The 22908-nt window shown below is 32.6% G+C and overlaps 1 protein-coding gene across 2 annotated transcripts in view; it reads right to left on the bottom strand.

Moving 5' to 3' along the window:
- LOC111030842 (neural cell adhesion molecule 1-like) overlaps positions 1-22908 on the bottom strand; it is a 195087-nt gene that overhangs the window by 12713 nt on the left and 159466 nt on the right. For both annotated transcript variants that reach the window (XM_022310538.1, XM_022310539.1), the window contains exons 2-3: positions 22177-22308; positions 11156-11356 (exon numbers count right to left, since the gene is read on the bottom strand). In XM_022310538.1, coding sequence (XP_022166230.1) covers positions 11156-11356; positions 22177-22308 — 333 coding nt within the window. The remainder of the gene's footprint in view (positions 1-11155; positions 11357-22176; positions 22309-22908) is intronic.

The following is a 22908-nucleotide window of genomic DNA, read 5'->3' as shown; positions in this document are numbered from 1 at the left end:
GTAATATATTATTAACATTAATTGCGTTATCCGAGCGTTACGATATAGTATTCGGTATGAAAAAGGATCGCTCGGAGATCCGAAATCATAGATATTAGATGGAAACGATGTTAACAGTTTATTTCACCTAAATAATATATAAAACGTACCGATCGAAACCGTGGCATACACGAGTGTGCGATACAAAGGCAAATAAATCGAAATGAAATTAAAGTGAATAATATTAATTCATACGGTGATAATATGTATGCACATTTAGCATATTTTATTTGTCATTGTACATAAGTCGAGGCCGAGCAAACGTTGTTTTACTTGCAATGTGTCAATAGTTTTACCATCACGGTATATTCTCGAGTACAACAATTTAGGTTCTATTTTCCATACTACAATATTATGTACTTATTAATTAAATAAAATTGGCTTGCGCGAGCAAAGCAGATTGATTTGACGCTATATTTCGATGGTAACGCACACAATGGCGCCGAAGTCCTGGGGGCCCCATATATGTTGTACTAATTTTGGCGAAAATGAATTGTGAACCTATTTTTTATATATATATTTGACATTGATTTACACTCCAAATTAGGGCTCAATGACAGTTCGTATTGCACGGGGTACCTACTCAACTGCGGTGGAGCATATTGCGATTTTCAACTTTTGCTTTACAATCGTGCATATCTATCAATATTAAAGATCATTTTTCCGCCCTTGGAAGAACCTTCTCTCATCGAAGCTACTTCAGCCATTAATACAATATTACGACTAAACAAATTATATTCTTAGTTGTATATTACACATACCTAGGTCCAATAATTTAACAGATTTAATGGTGTCCATGTCGATTGTCCAGATACAAAAGTTTTATGTCGAAATCTCAATAAATATAGGAAAACAAAATATATAATATTAATCTACACACATTTAGTCTGTTATCGCATCTCGTCTTAACGTCAGAACTATATATTATATTCATTAAGTCGTAGACCATGTTACTTTTAGGTAAGTACTCGAGAGTACTGTAATGTGTATTATGTGTATTTTACGATCGCGACTTCAATTACTTAATATTTCGTCGATGACCTCTCGCACCGTCACCACTCCTTAAGTTTAGCATATTTTCCAAACATGACGACCCTCCTGCGACGGGTGTGTGTACTGTATAATATAATATGTAACGGAATATGGCTAGTTTCTTTTTTTTTTTTTTATATAAATAGCCGACGAACACTTGTAGATATTGTTATATTTAGAGAGTTTTAAAACGTGGGTCGGCCTAGCTCAAATCGTGCAGTGTCTGTGGGCACGTGTAATATATGTATATATATATATAAGTAAGTAATAAGTATATACGCGAGTGTATAAACTTTACGTGTTATTCGGTTGTCGGGACGACTAAGACAAAGACGCAGCCGCTGCCCCGCCACCTCCGCCGTCGGAGCCGCAACAACGTTTATCGTTAATTTTTCTCTGGAAAACTGCCAACAATGCCCCCTAAGGGATTATTATTTGAATAATGGTCTGTTGCACACGGGAGACGCGGTGTTTCAAAAGTGCTTTTCGTCTATCTCTTTTATTTTTGCCCCAAAGTCTGTGTGTGTGTGTGTGTTTTTGGTCCGTTCGGCCTGTTCGCTAACCACCGACATCACCCCGTTGACAAGATAGTCACTTTCGGCGGCGATTTGTTACCGAACAGACCTCTTGGCATTCGCGTCCGATTTATCTTTTAGTGACACACAATTTTTCTTCATCAAATTACCTCTACCGGCCTGCAGAAGTGCGGACCACCGAGCGCCACCATAGTTACATCCAACACGATATTATATAGGTGGGTACCTACTCACCTGCCTACCTATACCTACTGCGACGTAATAAATAATAATATCATATTGTTTGATACTAGAATATAATATTTTATAAATTATATAAATTATTATTTTTACGACCGCGTCAGCAGATGAAATATTTGATACCCGCGTAGCAAACGGCAATCGGTAACCGCACTAACCCAAGGCCCATTAGTCCCGTTATGCTTCCTAACAACGATCCGTTGTTATCGCGCCGACACCTTTTAACGCCCATATTGGAACGTTACCTATGTTATTCTCCGAGATAAATGTCGTAATGGAAACGTTATTTTTCTTCTAGTTAAAATTAAACGTAGTCGATTGAACCGTATACGAGAATGGCGGTAATATCGTATATAAGACATAAAAACCACCAAGACAAATAATAAACAATCATTTATTTTCTAAGACCAGCACATATTTTATATTTATCGTCGTCCATACTTCATAATGTGTATTGCCAAAAAAATTCGGGACAATATTTTTTTATGGGCATTTAAAATTCTGAATACATTTACTACAGCAGATCGAGCTACGCCATGACAATGGTATAGTTATTTAAAACGTGTTGATCGGAGCTTAATTTTCAGCACGTATAATAACAGTAATTGATTCGGATGAAAAAAATCATGATAAGTTTGATAAGCGAAATAAACGTTGCCTGATTTCCGTTACTTGGCTGAAATTGATATTAGTTTATGAAACAAAATCATGATAGATTTATCCTATGAATTTTGACGCCATATAAAGTTGAGAACAAATGCATTTAAAAAATATATGTTAATAAATTGTATACAATTCAAAAAAGTGTACACCCACATAATATATAGACATTTATTAAGTATTGGAAGTATTTCGTTTTGATATTTTTATGCTCTAAATGTCAAATACAAAAACAACAAAATAAAAAAAATTAACAAAGTAAAATAATCGTATAAAAGTAACCGGTATCACCAAACATATAATATATATATATATATATTTGTTAGAACTTCATAGCATTAGTATGTCCCCAAAAAATATAAAAAGCAACAACACTTCAGACCTTATGAGTCTTTTGGTTTTTAGTTATAAAAATGTAAATCGAACAATGACTATATTTGTTTTAATAATAATACATGATTTGTTTTTAGCGTTATAATAATATGTAAGGTTATTGATTAAAGAAAAGTTTCAGTGTTTTAACTATAGTATAGTTCTTTTATTTTATATATTATTATTATTATTATTATTATTTTACGTAAGTTTCACGGTATATATAATAATAATTATTTAAAAGTGTTTTTACCGAACATAGAATAAAAGTCTCATTACTCGTTGGTACATTAATTTCGAAATTAATTAAAAACTATGCTTTTAGATTTTAGTCTCGTCATCATTATGGTTGCCATGTAATCGCCGTACCCGCACCTGACAAACTGTAGAACGTTTTTAGAAATGAAACTAAATTGTTATTCCTCACAACGTACCCATCGTAAGCTACACCGCCACGTATTTCAACCCCGAGGAAAAGAAAGCAACTTAAAATAATCGTTAGCAAAGGATGGGCTTTTAAGTTGACAACTTGCCGACGCCGGGAACCACACAGCCGCGTTATAGGAAAGCAATCAATTTCACAGATTACGTCCACGTTTTGGTTACCGTCGTCGAATTTCGGAAGATTTCCACGTGTTTCGGGGGTAATGCGGCCATCGTTCGGCACACTGAACTTTTTTATTTTTAATTACAAACCGCCTGCCCATACTACTTAGACAGCAGCTGTCATGACGAATGACCACAGGTATTAAATATTTTAATTCGTATACTGCACACTACCACAGAATAGATTAAATCAATTGTTTTCGTCCCGAAATCGTTCGTCATATATATATATATACGTAAGTACCTGTGATCATATTATTATGAACATTTCGACCACCATAAAAATATTCCTAGATCCGTAATCACACTGGTACGACACATATGGGTACCTAACGAACGCATCGACGATGTGAATGAATTGTAACAACAGTGCGACCTCATAAATTATCCGACAAGTTTGTCATACCAAACTTAATCTTGTCCGGTTACTGTTTGAACGGAGTTATGGAGTACAACAATCGAAGTATGTGATGATTCATCATAGGCAAGCTACCTACGCCATTTCGTCGTTGCAGTTTGTAATGCCTATTGTACAGTTAAACAAATTAATGTTTTCCGGTTGCATTTGGCGGCGGTGAGGCAACAATGCTCATATTGTGATTATAGTTATGTACGATGAAAATACGTATTACGCCACCGTCGCTTGTTGAATATTATATTGTGTACATTGAAGTGCATGTTTGTTTGAATTTGACTTCGAACGATTCTTTGGACTGCAGAAATGTAATAAAATTTAAAAAAAAATAGTTAACTGCGGCAGTGAAAAAATTGGAAAATCTTTGAAAAAGAAAATTGAGTCTTTTCTATGCATCCCTTACTAGAAAATGTCCACGCAACTCGTTTCTCGGGATACATAATCTGTCCAGTGCATAGATAACGTGATTTTTAATTTGAGATTAAAATAATTTTTTTTGTCATAGCTCTCAAAACCCTCCAAAATCCCTAAATAGCAATACATATTATTTTATATCTCAAATGTATCAAATCAAACTCAAAATAATTTATCAAAATTATGATAAATTATTTATCATTATGAAAAAGAAATTTTCTCAAAAAAAATATTTATTCAGAGTTAAAAGTCAAAAACGATGTCCCAGTCCTTAAAAATGTCCAACAAGTTCAAATTTTGAATTACCTTAGAAATATACATCATTGCATAAAACAAAGGTATATCATTATTTCAACGTTTTATACTTTACAATATGATAAGAACACACATTTTTTCAAGGTTATCTATTAAATGGTTTTTTTTAAAGTTTGGAATGATTTGAGGTTTTTGGCCATAGGTTAGCAGGTTAGCTATTTTTGAAATTACTACATCATAGTTAACATGTTCATATTAAAATTATATTATAGGTCTATGTTTACGGTGAATTATGGTGTTCAGTATTTCCCGATTCCTGATCTATTGACTACTATTTTTGAATTTGTCATTTGTCATTTAGTATTTACGGCTGCAGCAGACAGGGTTTTCTCACAAAAATAGTACTTGTTAATTGTTATCTGGTATTGAAAAATGATATTTTATTATATTAACACCATTATAAGAAAATATACGTCGTCTATCAAAACCGAAATAAAATTGCAAAAAATAATTTAGTTTTATAAAAAATATTATAGTTAAAATTAAATACTTTAGATAAAAAAATATACAGTATAGGTAGTAAAAAATCTATCAAGTGGGAAACCTGTCTACCTATAATCCTCTCCCGAAAGCATGGTTATAATAATATTATATTATCGTTGGGATACGTATTATTTATTTATGCTAAAATTAAACTGCTTTCAGATTTTTTTTACTATTATATTCAAATCGAAAACAAAATAGAAGAGAAAATCGGATCTGTGAACAGTATAATGGGACACAAATGGTATCTTTTTAAATTTTGTTACACAAAATGTTGACCGCTACGTCCCATAACGCTGAAATAAGCGAAAATCCCGTAGGTACCTATCTATGCGACTTTGTGTCAGCTTAAACTCGTAGAGAACCCAAACCTCATCTCGTCGGCGGCGATAACGTAAGTGTTTTTAAAAAATGTTCCAGCCATTTCGTATATGCTGTTGCAGTTTACGTCATGGACACAAACAAACACGCCCGTGTTGTTTTTAGAGTTATTTCGGAAAGACTTAGAGCGCGCGTGTGTGTAAACGTATATAAATATACACTACATACCCACCTCGAACCGTTTCGGCCCTCCTCCTCCTCCTCCTCCCCCTCCCCATCCTCATTTATACGGTTCCATTACCCCTAATAAATCGTAAATAAACAAATAGTTCGCCTCGTGCCTCGTATAAACAGCGGTGAAACTATATATAATATGTACGAGGTCCTTACACGCCACCGGAGTCAACTTAATGCCGCCCTTCTCACCGATCCAACCCTTTACGCGCTATCGAAAAACTTGGCTCCATACCTGTCTTATAGGTTAGTGCATGTAGTTCCGAATCCGAAGTTTATATGTCGCGAGCACACAACAACAAAACGTGATAACACCTCTCCCCGTCCACCGCAGAAATGGATAAACAATAGCGATGAATGTGTGTGTGAGTGTGTGTACAGTGTACACATAAGAGTATAGTATAATAGTACCTACCTAACTGTATTATGTATATAATATGTGGGGACCCCGACACGTGATAGAAGCATGTATTATCATTGTTCAAGAATATAACCGGAGGAATATCTAATTTATCTGAAATCGGCCTTAGTTGTACTCGGCCGGTTGTACTTAAAGGGTGACTGCTGGGTGATTCGCCGAGCATATGCTCACACCGCCTTTTTTTTTTGTATTTGGTGACAATGAATTTGTTCTAATTTCGAATTTTTGATTTTCAAGTATACTAACGGACCACATTGTTTTCAAATAATTATACCTCTTACGCCGATTCAAGGACTGACGATATAGAGATTTACGTTTTCTTCTCGAGGACCACCCATTTACACAGTTATAATTGTTGAGCGTTGTATTTAAAAATGCATGTATTTAACAACGTAAATCAAAAATCAAAAGAGAAGGTAGTTTCCGAGTCATTGAGCTCTATTATGTGTTAGGAATAATACTCCACAGCAATAGGTTTAAATAGATGAACATATAATGTTATTAGTAACATTTTATTATGATTTGAAAATTATAGTAATATTAATTATAATAGCATTTTATGCTAGGAAAAATTATCAAAGTACAATAAGTAGATACCTCTACTTGGCTGATTATTAGATGCATTTTATAGATGATGTATCTTTAACCCTATAGGTACTCTTGGTACGTGTAGTTTTAAGTATCTTAGAAACTCCTTGACTTCATTTCACAATATATGCATTAAGACTTTCAAAAAATTATCTATTCAGCATTAAATTTAAATTAGAAGATAATGATTTTTCTTTGTAAAAATGTAGTACATACAAGATGCCCGAGGCCCTTCTTAAATGGTTTAAACAATCTAAAAATATGGTATTTTCACATATTAAACAATATTCCAAAAACAAAATGACTGCATTATAAAAGTGTAGGAGGTGGGTTAGCATGATGCTTGGTGAATCACTTTCTGTGTATAATTTGTGTTATGCTGTGCCCATAAAGCAATCGATCAACTGTTACTGCACATAACGGTTTACCTATATTATACAATATAATAATATATCATGATCAAGAAAATAATATAACGTATTGATTGTGTTGTGATTGTAATTTAATTTCGAATGTTTGGGAAAGTATAATGTTTATAGTTGTCGTATTTTTTTTTCTCTGAATTTATACGAATTTTCAACGATACAGTATTTACGCAAAAGATTAATATCGTGTGACACGAATTCATAATAATTTCTAATATCGTACGATGAATCGGTATCTATCGGAGAAAAAAGTCTTATCAATAATACTGCTATGCGAACACTGAATATATTGACGTAATGCGCTACACCTACACAATAATATAATACACGGTACAAACGCTCCAAACGAAAAATCGGGGAGGTGCTCCAGCATCGTTTCGAGACGGTTTAAGCTCAATATTTCGTCTTCGCCCCCCTCCCGCGAACGACGGAAAACGCAAAACCGTGGAAAATCAAGACTATAATATTGAACGTCCTCGTGATTGTCCACCGGAATACACCTGCAGATGCACCGCCGGCGGAGGGTACCTGTGTGTACGCAGCTGCAGGTTAAATAAATGCACGGACCGGCGGCGAACTCGGATTGCCGTTAATTAATAATGTTTTAATAGATATTGCGAAGACGCCGCCGCCGTCGTGTTTTAGGTCACGTGGCCGCATTAAAATTATCCCGAATTGGACCACTGTCAATACGAAAATCTTATTATTGTGTGCGCCATTGTGTTTGAGTGCCTCGGGGTTTGTCGTCCAGTGTACCTATGTACATATTATTATTGTACGTATTATACACAAGCTCGTGTCACGGCTCTCCGTTGATAATGGCGCCCTAAATAAGTTATGCGGTTTCGGAATGGATGTTATAGCATCAGACCGTGTTCGGTCTTTCGAGATAAATATTGTCTATGACGTATCGCGTGTATATAGAGGTACTTATTCGTCAGGCATCGTTATTAGATTGATAACGACGAAAACCGACGCACAATATTCGAAAACACGCATAATATCGTATGCCGCTGATAATAATACCGTGCGCGTAAACAGTAAAGGCAAAAAGATAAATATTATTAACAGAAAAAAACAAATGATCGGTCTACGAAGAAAATGTGGTCTGTCCATTTCACAAAAACACACATTATAATAATATATATTATACGTCGGATTGCATGGATATAAAACGCAGCGCATCTCGTTGTTCTTATTTTTTCGATTTTGGATTCGACTGCTCCTTTAAGTGTTTTTAATTTTACACGTTAAACGAATATTGATTGGTCATTTAAAATTGATTCGCTTCATTATAACCATTGTGGAGGCCGGAAAATGTAAGCTTCAAAAACGCGTATTATAGAACACAATTTATGAACGATATATTATATTTGACAAGTAAAAAGGTGCTCTACTCTAAAGAAATAATACGCGTGAGAGCCTACTGTTCGTATTTATCAATTTTTTTTACTTGGATTCGATGACTACGAATTACGATTTAATTATTTGAAACTTTAAACAATGACTATACGTACCTAGTGGTTTAACGGACTCAGATCCAACGGTTATAGATTAATTAAAATTTCTCCGTCGACACTACGGGACAATGCTGCAGCTATTGGTAACTATACGTATTCATCGGTTTAAGATTTTTTCGACCATTTTGCAGCGGTATCGTTGCGTGACACGATTCACCGCCGTCGCAGTCGTAAATCGTCCTGAAATTGTTCGCAAAGAAAACGTCCAGTTTCCGCACACTATACGTCATTATAATGTTTATTGTAGATAACGTTACATTTGGTATTAACCGCGAATACCTTAGAGCGTTTCGCTCTGCTCAACACCAACCGTATGATTGATTGTGCCGGGCACCTATATAATCGCGCCGGAAGAGCTTAATCATAAACGCAATTAGCATTTTTGTGTTACGGCTCGCGTTTTTCGTTTTCTCGAACACGCGGTACTGATGCAGCGACTGGTGGCTTACACAACAACTATACAGACGATAATATATAGATCTATGTCCGGTGCGTTTTTCCCAAAACTGTAGTTGTCAACGGAGTTGTCGACGAATAGAGCATCTGACGAAATAAATTAGTCGAGTAAGAATTGCGTGTGCTACGTGGTTTTTAATATCATGGAAAATACGGTAGAGTACGGTGCAGCAAATTTCGGAGTAAAAAACAAAATCTACCCACTCCGCGGGTTAAAAAATTAAACACAAATACTGCAAAACATATTATTTGTGGTAACAACGCGATTACGTTCGAGCACCACGACGCACGCGCTGTATCTATATTACATTATTTCAGAGTTTTTCGGAATTTTCCAAAACGCATCTTTGTTAGGCGGGAAATCCCACATATTGTAACATCGCGGAGAAAAGCAGTTCTCGACTTGTGGTCGTGAGTTATATGACATATTTTCCAACGAGCGAGGCGCAGGTGGTAACGTGATAATGTCGTGTTCTGTTGTAGACGCGATGAAGTGCGGGAAACTGCGCCGCGGAATTTCGGAACGAAATATGTCTAGTTCGTCGTCGTCTGAGAAAACCGACGAAGAAGATTTTCCCGGAAACGATGCCATTTCTTATATAATATCACAACAACTCAAATCCATCTATCATACGATATATGGAGAACGACAAAAAAACATTTGCGGTCACTTCCGCGAATAGGAAAAGGCACGAGCGACAGAAATTCGCTTTGATGTTTATTTTTGTAGGATCGCAGAAAAAGCAATAACGAATGTTCATTCTCGTAACATTCAAAATTCTCTTCTTAGACATGTTTGGTTTGGATATTTTTCCAGCCGATGCTTAAGCGAACTAAAGGAAAACGTGACGATTTAATTATGAATTAAACACAAAATAATAGTTCAAGCAATTCGCGTTACAACAGCTTCCAAGACGTAATAATTTTTATTCCATACGCCACAACTCGTTTATTGGTCCACCAGGAGCTGGTTCCAGAGAAAAAAATATACCTATATGTGTGGCGGCCTAGTGTTATGGTCATGACCAAGGCCTAAAGGATAAGTTAAAGAGGGCTTAGACTTTAATAGCGTATATCAGTTTTTTTTTTTTAAAGGGTTTCTGCTGTATTCATTAATTATGTAAGAACACTAAAACCGTCTATATGGTCGTGTGAATTTTCGATGATTTCCTCTTTCTTTCGTTCCCTCTCACCATCTCTCTATTATCTCTCATCCTCTCGCGCTGTAGCTCTTTTTCTCTCCATCTATCCACCTACCACTCCCCCCCCCTCTCTCCCTCTGTCTATCGTATTATCCGAAAGCTCTATGGGGAATCATCGCGAAATATAGTGCTCCGGCAACTACGGGGGAGGGAACTGCTCTCGGCCAGAAGCTTCGCATAAATATTAAACGCCGGCGGGGTGGGTACTCGCGTGTCAAATAATTATTCGTACACTCGCCAATTGTTCTATTCGTCCCTACTGCAATACACGGACGAAACGCTAAGTGTTCAGAGATCGCTCGCTCCCAGAGGATTACTTTTGCTTTTTAATCGGCGTTCGCTTTTAATGCGATTGAGCAGGACGTATCACGACGTAATACGAACGTGTTCATAATATATTATCATCATTATTATTATTATTATTATTATTATTATTATATACGGCGGCCGATAAGATTTAGGTGAGTAGAAAACGCGTTTAGTATACAAACAGTTGCAGTTTTGAATTCGTCGTGTGTATTATGTAAAAAACCCTATTACAGCGAATATTTAATGTTTTTGTTTTCCAACTTAAACTTTGACTTTTCGCAACCGCTACCACGACGATATTTGGGTATTTTGATTGGTTGGCTTATCGTGTGTAGTATTCACATTTTTGTTTAATAATGACGTACCCGTATGCGCTGTGCTTTTGATGTATTCAATGATAATATGTGCACACTTACGTATTATTTGTTATGTATATTCAATGTATACAGGTGTATACAAACATACATGTGTTATGCAGTATATAAAATAATATAAAAACGACATTAGATCGTACCGGCTGTATAAGTATGTGTATATTTTATGTTTACTGAGACATATATAGCTTACCCAATATCTCGACGGTATGTGATATCTCCCTGGGTTTCATAGTTGCTATTTGGCACACGTAATTTCCTGCGTCGTTTGTTTGAATATCACGGATTTCCAGGTTATTGCCGTCCACTAGACGTATCCTTTCGTCTGGAGACACCTTAGTGCTTCCTGCTGTTAGCACAGCAATTCCTTTTTTCCACGCTAAAATGTATACTCCTGAAAAAAACACAACCAATGTAAATATATGTATGTATACGATACCATTATGGTTAATTCTTGGCAAACACAAATACGATAAAATAATATTACATAAGTACGTTGCGTTTTAATGGGCGTTATTTTCTATCAAATGCCAACATTTCATACATTTGAGCACTTTTGAAAGTTGATGTTATTATGTAAAAATGCTTTTATAAATCTGCCGGTTATACGTATCTCCATACGTATAATAATATTATACATAAATATTTATTTGAAATAATTTCCTTCGATTTAATTTCAACTATAATAATATTATCATTTAATGTATTACAATAATTACATACTATATTTTGATAATACATATGTCATATCAGCTATGATCATTATTTTTTTTTTTTTATCAAAAGTTTTTATTTGTCCTTAATTTATGTTTGTTTATATTATTTTATGAATTAACGATTTTTATCCGAACCTATACATCTTGGTTTTAATGTTTAACCGTAAATGAATAACGCAGAAATCGTATTCAATTAAAATAAATACAACTTTTATTGGATCGTATAAAAACGCAGACTCAATGAAAATTCCAGTTTATGATGGCGACAAAAACTATTATTTTGAAAAAATAAACAGAACATTAATAATAAAATTCAAAACACTGATGTTGGTGGTTTATTTTTATACACTAGGAAAAAAATTGTTCATATAATTAGAATGTGGAAAACTAGAAAGAGTTCAAACTGTTCAGTTTAGTTGATTGATGGTAGTTATTCGTTTAATAAAAATGGGTCAGCCAGGTTTTGGGACGGAAGTATAATTAATTACAGATGTTCGCGGTCCAAACAGATTTTATTATTGCTCTCAATCCGTCAACGAATTATGGAGAAAAAAATGTTTGGTTAGATGTAATACTAAACAATACAAATAGAGTTTAATTAACGTTTGTGTGACAATATTGATAATAATTTGTTGACTTGCGATTACCTAGTCATCGTTTCGATTAATGTTTCCCTTCACAAAAGTAATTTATGATCATGCAATCAAAACATTTACTGAATATATAAATCCGAGTTCTTTTTATTTATTTAAAGCAGAGCTTGCACCTAAGAAAACGAATTTAATTAATAGAATGTTTTTTTAACACACATATAGTCTAAAAAACAGTTTGGATGTCAATAAAAACTAAAAAAATCCTTAAAAAATTTAACTTCTGTCTTTTCATAAATGTTTTATAGTTATTGCATGTTTAGGCACTTAAATAAAATAACGCATTTTAGAACAATAAAAATAATCCAAAAATTAAAATATTCAACAGTTTTTACTGGGATAAACAAAAATATAAAAAAAATTTTATACAAATTTAACTCTATTAAATAATAAAACAAATATTTAGGGATATTATATTTTAAATTAAAATACAGCATCTGTTTAGCTAATGGCGTATGTACGTAAATATTTTGTAATTTAACAATAATTTTTTTTTACGAATAAAAATCTGGCAAAAAAAAAAATAATAATAATGAACAGAGTATCAACTACGTGAAATTTCCAATCGATATATTATGAAAAATATAAAACTTAAGAGTATTTCAGACTATTTTTACAAAAAAAATGTAAAAACTTATTTAAATTACTATAGATAACATTTTTTTTCTTTTCCGTTTAACCGGCAGCAGAAGAGGCTCTGTGTGAACAATCTCCTCTTCTGCCATATTATAGATACCAAACTAACCTAAAGTAGCCTTAATAATTATTAATTCCTATAGATGCCAAAAAAAATTGAAAACTAATATAAGTAACAAAACTATTTCTAGTAAGCACATTTTACTATGTATTATCATCGATCTGCAAAAATGATCAAAAAAAGTCTCATTGATAAATTCGGGTTATTCTTAATACCCCCCCCCCCCCATGTAGACGTCCCAGAGATAGCTTTAAAAATATATTTTATCAAGTTTTTGACACCCCATAATAATAAAATTATAATGTGTATGTATAATATCCATTATCCGTTCACTTATTATTATGTAATGGATATGGTTTTTGACTAGAATGTACTACGCAGTTTGCAGCATAAAAAATTGTGATGTACGTGCTGTGGTTGAATAAGCATAGGTGTATGGTTATTTTATTATTGAAAGCGAATCTTCATCGAAGTACTTTGCTGTAATGGTTATTATGCTACCTACGCCTAATTAACATTTTTATTGAGAGAATAATAACGCGCTAAGTTGGAAACGTGTGACAAAATAGTTATACTAACAGTTGGTATAAAAGGGTTCAATCGTCGAGTAGCTAATATTTTCCAAGTAGGTATGTTATATAGTTAATTTCCAAATTAAAAGGCTTAATATATTATTATTCTAACAACAGAGTATCGATTAATAATACCATAAAACTTTGGACTGCATATTAACGAGAAAAAATCGACTCACTCATTTCGGTTATAAAATGTATTACTCGTCTAGACATAAATGTATAATAGTCCATTTTATTTGTTTGATGTAGGTACTTGTGGACAGTCCGAACCTGGCTGTCGGATTCTTTGCATTCACCTGAATTTTCAGGATACCGCTTTTCAATCTAACTTCAATGAGACTGCCCAGCAAGACAATGTATAGTAAACCGTCAAATTTATTTTTAATCTATTCACTTTGTAAATATTGTGACAACCAACGAAACGAAGAATTATTGTTCCAAAAATATTCATATCACCTATCGGATATCATAATATAATATAATGTTATGTGTAACTATTAACAGCAGAATATCATATATTATTCATGATTCGGAGTCGAATATCTAAATACATATCTCATCTAGAATATAATTATCGACGAAATGTTTAAGAAATACCAGTGTCTATATAAATAAATGAGTTGTAGGCCGAGCGCGTTCGAAACTTGCAATTTACAAAAGGTAATAAAAATTGTGAGATTTACTCAATAGCTGCTGCTGCTGTTGCCTACGATCAATATCCGCCAGTCTTCGACGCCACGAGCTGATCGTACGACGTAAGTACACATAATAAATACGAAGCGTACTTCGTGAGTACCTATATTATATACACGTACAATGTGTTTATGAGACATGCAGAATGCAGATATATACCGGAAACCGGAAGTGTTCCGGGTAATAAGATTTTCTAATTAAGTGCATCCATATCGACTGCCATTCGCCGCTGTGCATAGAGCATACTGCAGTGACAATAATGATGAGGGACGAAAATATGACGAATATTGAAAATATGCAGTTGACTTTATAATAGTGGGCACCGTAAATTGTCGTGGATTTTAAAACACGATGAATGAATACGAAAATTGCACTTTTGATGGATGGGTTTTTGATTCACCTCCGCCCGCAATGGAGCGAAATAGTATAGTGGAAAGTATGCATAAATTCGTATAACATTACAGGGGAAGCCTCACTATTATACTACCCCTCCCCCCGCGTGCCACACCATTCCGTCTCGCGTTTTCATACACTTATACATTATATATAATATATATATATATTAATATATTACGTATGTATATACGACGGATAGCTCTCGAAATGAAATATACTTTTTTTTCTTCTTCTTCAAGTCATCATTGTGTAAATACCATAGAGGCAGTGCGCAACGCCGAGCGACGCAGTAATATCTTGCGGGGGCGAAGACGTTTTATCGTGCCGTGGGAGGAGTGGTGGAGGTTTTATACGAAAAAATGTTTAGAAAATAATATATATAAATGTGAACTCCAATATAGCGAAAACCAAGCGGAGGCGGCGGCGGCGGCGGTATCAAGAAAGTGTTGGATTAAAAAGGCACTTACGCGGAACGAAAAAACCTAAACGCATTACGGTTTGGACATAACTTCATCCGAACTCGGGTCGTGGTGCGGTATCATTTAGAGCTGTCAAAGTCACAGACATTAAATTTATATAGAAAAATAAACGTACATGTGTATTACAATAATTCGTCTTGCGGTTCTGTGAAATATCACGTAACCCGTTGTTTAATTTCGAATAATGTGTTTTGGAACGCAAGAGTTGTTTTGGGTACTCAAATAAGGAAAATGTGTACTTCAGACTTTTGAACACAACCTAAAGTTGAGATTAGTATTGACATTCAATAACCTATCTCAATAAGTATGCTACTGGATGGTTTAATATGTTATTTCGGTAATTCGGTAATGCGGTAACAGTATATTTTATTATGTTAATTATTTTGCCATTTTCAATACAACTGTTGAAAAACCACAGTAGAAATATCAAAATAGTTGTTTCGAACACAAAACCATTTTATGTTAACATAATTGAATGCTGATTTTATGCGTCTAAATTGATAAATGTTTTCCTCTATAAAGAAAATATAGCTGATTAAATGGCTACCTAGTGAGTTGATGGGATACCGTTAAATGTGGTAGTTGTTTTTTTTCTTTTAGAGTTAAAGTGGAGTGAGCGAGCTGTATTGGATATTGGTTTTATAATGAAGAATTTTTTTGGAAAGCATTTTATGGCCGTAATAAAACTCAAAGTTTCGAGCCACAACTTTTTTAATTTAATTGAACACAGATTTTAGTATAAAAGTTATTAAAAAACCTAAATAAGAAATATAAGCATTTAAACCTATTAAAAAAAAAACTTTGACCATTTTCGAGTAAACATGGAATCTTTTTCATATGCGAACATATTTATTTTATCCAAGCTCGATGCCGAAAAACGACAAGATCCTACTTCGAAACACATAAAATTATTGATTAGACGATATTATTGACACAGGAAAACACACACACACACACATATTTAAGGGTGCATATTATTATATTTAGAGACTAAAAAGTACTGACAGATAATATCAAAATGTAAATCTAAATAAAGTAGGCTAATAACATTTATAATTGAAGACATTTTTATTTGTAACATGAAAACAAAAATCATGTCATTCAAAGCAACCAACTGTCTGTTTTCCGGGTTTCATAAACTATAATTACATATTAATGCGTTATGCGAACACAAATAAATTCGTAAATCCTCCGATATTATTAACGATTTACGATTAAGTTAAAAAGATTGTTTAAAATGAGAATTCGATTTATTTTACATCACACGAAATGGTTTCTTGTTATTCGATGTATAATAATGTTTAAATTATGTAATGCATTTGATTTGTAAATTTTTCTCATTTAAATAATGGTATTCCCATAAGAGTTTCAAGAAAACCTAAGGATAATATAAAATCCGTTGAATATTTTAGTGCTGGAATTTTTTAGTAGACGTACAACGTCTTCCATTACATAATTTTCGGCTCTAATGACACTATACATAATATTATTATTATTACGTTTGTTGGATATTTCACCACCGGACGGCGGACGCCATCATTAAACACAAATAAATATGAAACAAAATGAAAACCTTTTGCTCTTTATATGTCAACCGAAATTGTTTATACCAGCGGCGTCAGTAAACCTTATCCGCGCGTGTTACACATTATATTATGATAGGAGTACGTGACCGAATATTATATAGAATTGCAAAAGGTCTCGCCGGGGGACAGTGAAAAATATATATAATTCCGCGGGTGGGAGGGTGTCCAACACATGTACGACTATAAAGAGAGAGTTAAAAAAAAATCGGAGCGTAAAATTAAGCTATGAAAAGAATTTTTCATTAGCCAGGTATTATTAGCATCGAGAAGGGGGCTGCGTTAGGTAGGTATGATGAACTTTTATTGTTATACTACTGCTGTTTTATTATCTTTTTTTTTTTTTTTGTGTGTGCTCAGGTTGCCATAAGTGAGACCCTTGCACAAATGAACGACGACAACATGGGGGAGATTTTTCATCGGGGTTTAAAAATATTTTCCATTTTTTTTTTCGTGTTCCAGAGCGTTTTCTTTTGTTGTGCTTTCAAGAGATATTAATGTAATTCGAAAAACAATGCCGATGATCTTGTAAAAATGTTGAGAATAATAACCGGCCGAGTTTCTGGGTTCATAAGTAATTGAAAATTACAAAACATGAAGTTTAACTGTGTACTCACGTACAATAACAATAAACCTATGTTTATGTTGTTAATTATATCGATTAAAATAATAGGAATACTGTTTTTTTTAGTATTGTCTACTGCTTATAGAGTCTATGTCTACACCGAACGTGTTTAATCATGATATAGTTTCAATGAAAATCAGCTGGTCAGAAAATGCTTCACGATATTTAACTTTGTATCACCAATGACCAGTTAAAAAAAAAAAAAAACATTACATAGGTACGCAGTTAAATAATACAATGTTTTTTGTTGTTGGAACATTGTTATGGTAACATTTCATTTTAAAAAATCAGAATGATCGACGAAGGACAATTTTGTGATTAATTATTGCGTGTGAACATATTTTAATTTAATTATCAGTTGTAACATTAAAAAGGCATTGGTCAACATAATTGAACATAATACGAATGCTTTTATAATGTGGATCCGATTTGTTTTGAAACATATGGATATTTTTTGTTGAATTCTCGTCTGTAATCCTAATTCAAAATTTAAACAGTTTTATTATCACTTGAATTAAAAGCAAATATTGTTACTTGTTCTTTTTTCATATGCCCACCAATTAATGATCACAACAAAACTTCAAAAAACAAAAATAATTTAAATCCAACTGTTTTTAAAATATAACACTGAATAGTAAATATTGTTTCAAACACAAAATTATGAGAGGAAATCAAGAGTGAAGACTCAAGACAGTGTGCTGTACCTACATGCACCAAGTGCACAGAATAAGAATATAACCTTTTCAGCAGAGAAAAAAATTAATTAGGTACTGTTCCTAGAAGTATTTTTTAAGATTCTTATGCATTTTAAGAAAACCTGAACAGTGAACACTCTACCAGCTAAATATATGTATATTGTAAAATTGACATAATTTCTTATTTCATGACAATAATTCAAATGTGTGTGGGTTTTGTACATGGTATATTATATTAAAAATGAAAGTTATGTTTTAGAACAATAATATTCATAGTCAATCTTGTTGTAAATCTTCCTGCATTGCATTGTTTCAGTTATTATATTATAGTACCTATCTGTTTTATTTTTTATGAAATGAGTGCTAAATAAAAAAAGACAAGAAAGTACCTATACTCCAGAAGAATGTTTGGAAATATTTTTGAATTCTTATTGCTTTTAATGTCAAATTAAATATAAAATTAAATATATTGTAACCACAAATAATGACAACAACATTTTGTAGGTTTCCATAATTTGGGTAAGTGTAGTGTTAATTTAAAATTAAAAAAAAATCAAGGAACAAAAAGATAAAAAAAAATTGAATTGTATTTGTTTTGCGTACCATGATCTTTGGTTCAGTGGACAGCAGTTTTTGTTATTCATTTATTTTTCAGTCTGGTAAAAGAGTATATTGACTATTAAAACTAAGAGTGTCGAAAAGGTTTCGAATTAAAAGAAAAAAGCGCTATCGTTTAAAAACAAACATTAAGACAATGGGTTTATTTTTTTTCAACTTCACTGTTCAATATCACGTGAACGCTTAGAATACCAATGGATATCTATGGAGCTATTTTTTTTTAATACATTTGCATTTTACACACTGGATGAACATTAACGGATTATCCACTTCCACGAAAAATCAAATACAACTTAGCAGAAAAAATACCTAAAAAAAATATCTGTTAAGCGTGGCAGGATTATCTTAGTGAACATTAACTTCTCGTCGATTTTTTTTCTACCGACTTAACCCAATACGCATAATCAACTAAGCTAATATTTACCAATAATTTACCTAGAACAAGTGATTATCACTTTTGCGCTTTTTTTAATTTCATCATAGTTTGAAAACGGTTTTTGATTCGATTGTTTAATTTGTAAGAAATGGAGTAGAAAATACAATTGCTAACAAAATATACCTATAACTGGAGCTAAAATATAAGTGTACGCTGTACATGATAAGTAGAAATAGGTGTAGGAGTTGAATTATTATCTTTTGGTGAACACTTTAAATCATTCTATAGTTAAAAATTGACAAGAATACTCGAGATGTATTTCAAACTTTTTTCTTATCACATTTCTCCGTGTTCTTTATTTAAGAAACCCATAGAAAAACTTTATATCTGTATACTTAAAGATGTACAAAAGATAGGACTTTGAGTTTCGGGAAAAACGCTTAATAAACATGGCCACATAATATAAAAACATTTAAGTTTGTCACGTAGAAGCTGCATCATTATTCATTATAATATCAACGACCTATCAGATCATAACGAAGGTATTCAAATCAAAGATAAAAGATTTAGTTTAAAGCTCTTGTTACTGTACATGTATGTTCAGTGATGCACCAATAAAATATAGGTATTGTAGTTTGTTGATTATATAACTATAGGATAATCTATTGATCAATATGAAATAAGTATGTATTTATATGTTAATATTGATGAATATTGATGAACACATCTATCAATATTATTCGCGTTATAACAATGATCAATTTAATAAACAAAAGAAGTAAAAACAAATTTTATAAATTATCAATTTATTAGATAAGTAACTGTTATTATGGTCATAAATGATTTACAAAATAACAAAATATACCATCTATATTTTTAAAGAAAAACTTACTATTCTTGTTATAATATTGCATTGCTATTTAAAGTTTTGCTATCAATTAGGTTACATTTTATATTAAGTAATGTCCTCTGCCTCATATCATAAAAAATTAACTCATATTATAATAATAGTGACGAATCAGTTAACATAACGATTCACGGACATTTTATTAGAAATTGTTTCATTTCAATAAGATGTAAAAAATAATAATATAATTTTACATCCGTAGTTTGAAACATACAAGGTTATTGTATATATATATCCATTGCCAATCAAATGTTTGATGATAAAAATGGCAGCACAAAAGGAACTAGCTATTTTACATGAAATAAGAACGAATTATATTTCTGATATCCCTTTACGCAGCCATTGTGCATCTGATTCTAACAATCCTAGTCTATATTATGCAATAACCTGTATATTTCAACCATGATGGTTATATTATATACTATCAATTTTAGAATAAATTGTGGCCACTATAACGAATAATATTTTCTAAAAACGAAAAAAATGTGTCACAGCAATATTCTACTTTTTGAAAATATTATATTTTTGAAAAACATATTGATTTAGGACACTGCATCATTAATACGAACACACACATTAGATACTTCGTAATATACTCATAACTTTCATTAGCAACTTGTTTAAGTATAAAACATTGACAGAACCATTGAGCCATATAATAACAAGTCAATAGAAATGTACGCAGTTACAATATTGGGATTTAGTTCGAGTCGACTCGACTGGGTTCACCTGCAAGTTCGATTGCATACTTGCATGTCTTGGTATTATATTTTACGAACCATCACATTATTCCAGCAATATTTAATTTAGATTGCGCTTATAGATTAAATATTTCACGAATCACGATAAACCGTAATAACTCAAATAATTTGGCGTAGGCAGGTACGCTATTGTATTAATAATGTTATTGTTGGATAAGTCCGTAACAAATTACGAAGTCGAGACATAAAAACAAAACGCTCGTCAACGTAGGTACTACGATGAAAGTATGAATCAGTTATTTATGAATTTAAGACGTTGGGAAGAATATATTTTTCAAAGTTATTATGTTCCAATATTTAACTAAGAATTAATCAAATTAAAAATGTTGATACTTCAAAAGAAGAATTTACGGTTTGCATGGTATACCTCTGCGAGGCTCGCAGTTGTTGTCCTTATTGTAATATACATAAATTGTTTATTTAAGCAAAGAATAAAGGGACGCTTAAAGTCCATTTGTGGCCACATCAAACCGTTTGCGTGTTGTGATTTAAGTTCTGAACTTATTACGAGTTCGGGAAAAAAAATCATGTTTACATTTCATAGAGTACAAAACCATGAGAGACGGCATATATTATACCGATTTGATAGTGCATAAAATAACTCTTGATATTTATTTATTTTTTTATAAGTCAATATTTACAGACACTTGTAAGCATTTGAACTTGAATACATACAGAACTCGGTAGTTATACTTAAAAACAATATTGAAATCAAAATGAAAACACATTACATTTTTTTTCCTCATATTTTAGTATTCATAATATTCTAATAATAGTTGCATACCTATTATAATAATTATATCACTGTAGTACCTACACGACAGTGATACGTTTAATCGTCTATCAAAGGTATTAATTACAATTTCATTATAATTACAGTTTTTCACGAATAAAATAGTTGATCATAATTATTTTAATTGTAAGTATGTAATACAATATATTTCAAGGTAGAGGAGGTGTAAAAATAACATTTCCCATAACCCTTTCGAAATATACTACCTGCTGCTAGTGTTTCACTATTTTTCGAGCTCGCGTGTTTACCCAAGCCGTTTAATTTATTGCATTTCTAAGTTTGTTTCTGCAGGCGAAACGGCTATTTTTTCGTTGTTATAATGGTGTAACAACCTTAAATATGTAAATCAGAGTGCATGTACGAAAATTTAACATTGGAGACCGCCGAACAAATTAAAAATTAAAAACACCCGTCGTTCTTTTTAAATGTCTTCGGGACACGATTATTCACGATCATTACCCACAAGTTCCACCCAGTCCGACCGATATTTATTAAAACAGTTTTATATTTTATTTGACGATTATCGTCTGAAAGAAAAAAAAATGTACTTAAAACTCTAAAATATATTTTAATAATATATTGTAGTATAATATAATACCTAATTAAAAATATTTTAATATTTAATAATACACATCTCAAGTAGCACTCACCTGGGTTGATAACGTCACACGGGAGGACAACGGTGTCATTTGTCACCACTCTGAATCTTCTTCCTTGGGAACCAAATGTCGGCAAAGGATCCGGTTCCGGATTTTGAGTGGGTCTCTTGGGCGAAGCAAAACCTGTGAACAATAATTGAGTTATGTTTTAGTTTTCAGTCAATCAAATTCTAAGTATCGTAACCATATTATAATACATCAAATCACGTCATAACTAATCAGTTGACCAATCTGTTATACATATTTCTAGTCAACAAACAAGTTGTACTAAACAATAGTGTCTGGTACATCAACGTCTCTGGAAAAATTGAATGGAAACGACGTATTACAATTTAGAACATTCAAAAAGATACATTCATTCCTCAACATTTATTTTGTCCCATTAGCAAAACAAAATGATAATACGATACACAATAATATAAATATTATACTAATTATCATTATAAGCCTTAAAGTCGGACAATACCTATTATAGTGTGTTGTGTCGGAAGTGATCAACAATGTTCATGGCGCACACAGTAATATTATAATAAAATGCTTATCGACCATAATACCTTGATCAAAATTCTAGCTCAAACTAACTCGTATCCCTTATTTAAATTACGTGTTAAATGTTTAAGGACTAGCGGGAAATGTACCTATATACGTGCGTACCTTATCCACTGACGGATAGTAATCGTTTTCTGGCGCGGGACGGAGTCAAAACAAATTTCACTGCCCCCC

Source organism: Myzus persicae, unplaced genomic scaffold, assembly GCF_001856785.1.
Source record: "Myzus persicae strain clone G006 unplaced genomic scaffold, MPER_G0061.0, whole genome shotgun sequence".
NCBI lineage: Eukaryota > Metazoa > Arthropoda > Insecta > Hemiptera > Aphididae > Myzus > Myzus persicae.
Note: the sequence above shows the minus strand (reverse complement) of the source record. Positions and strands in the feature narration are given on the sequence as shown.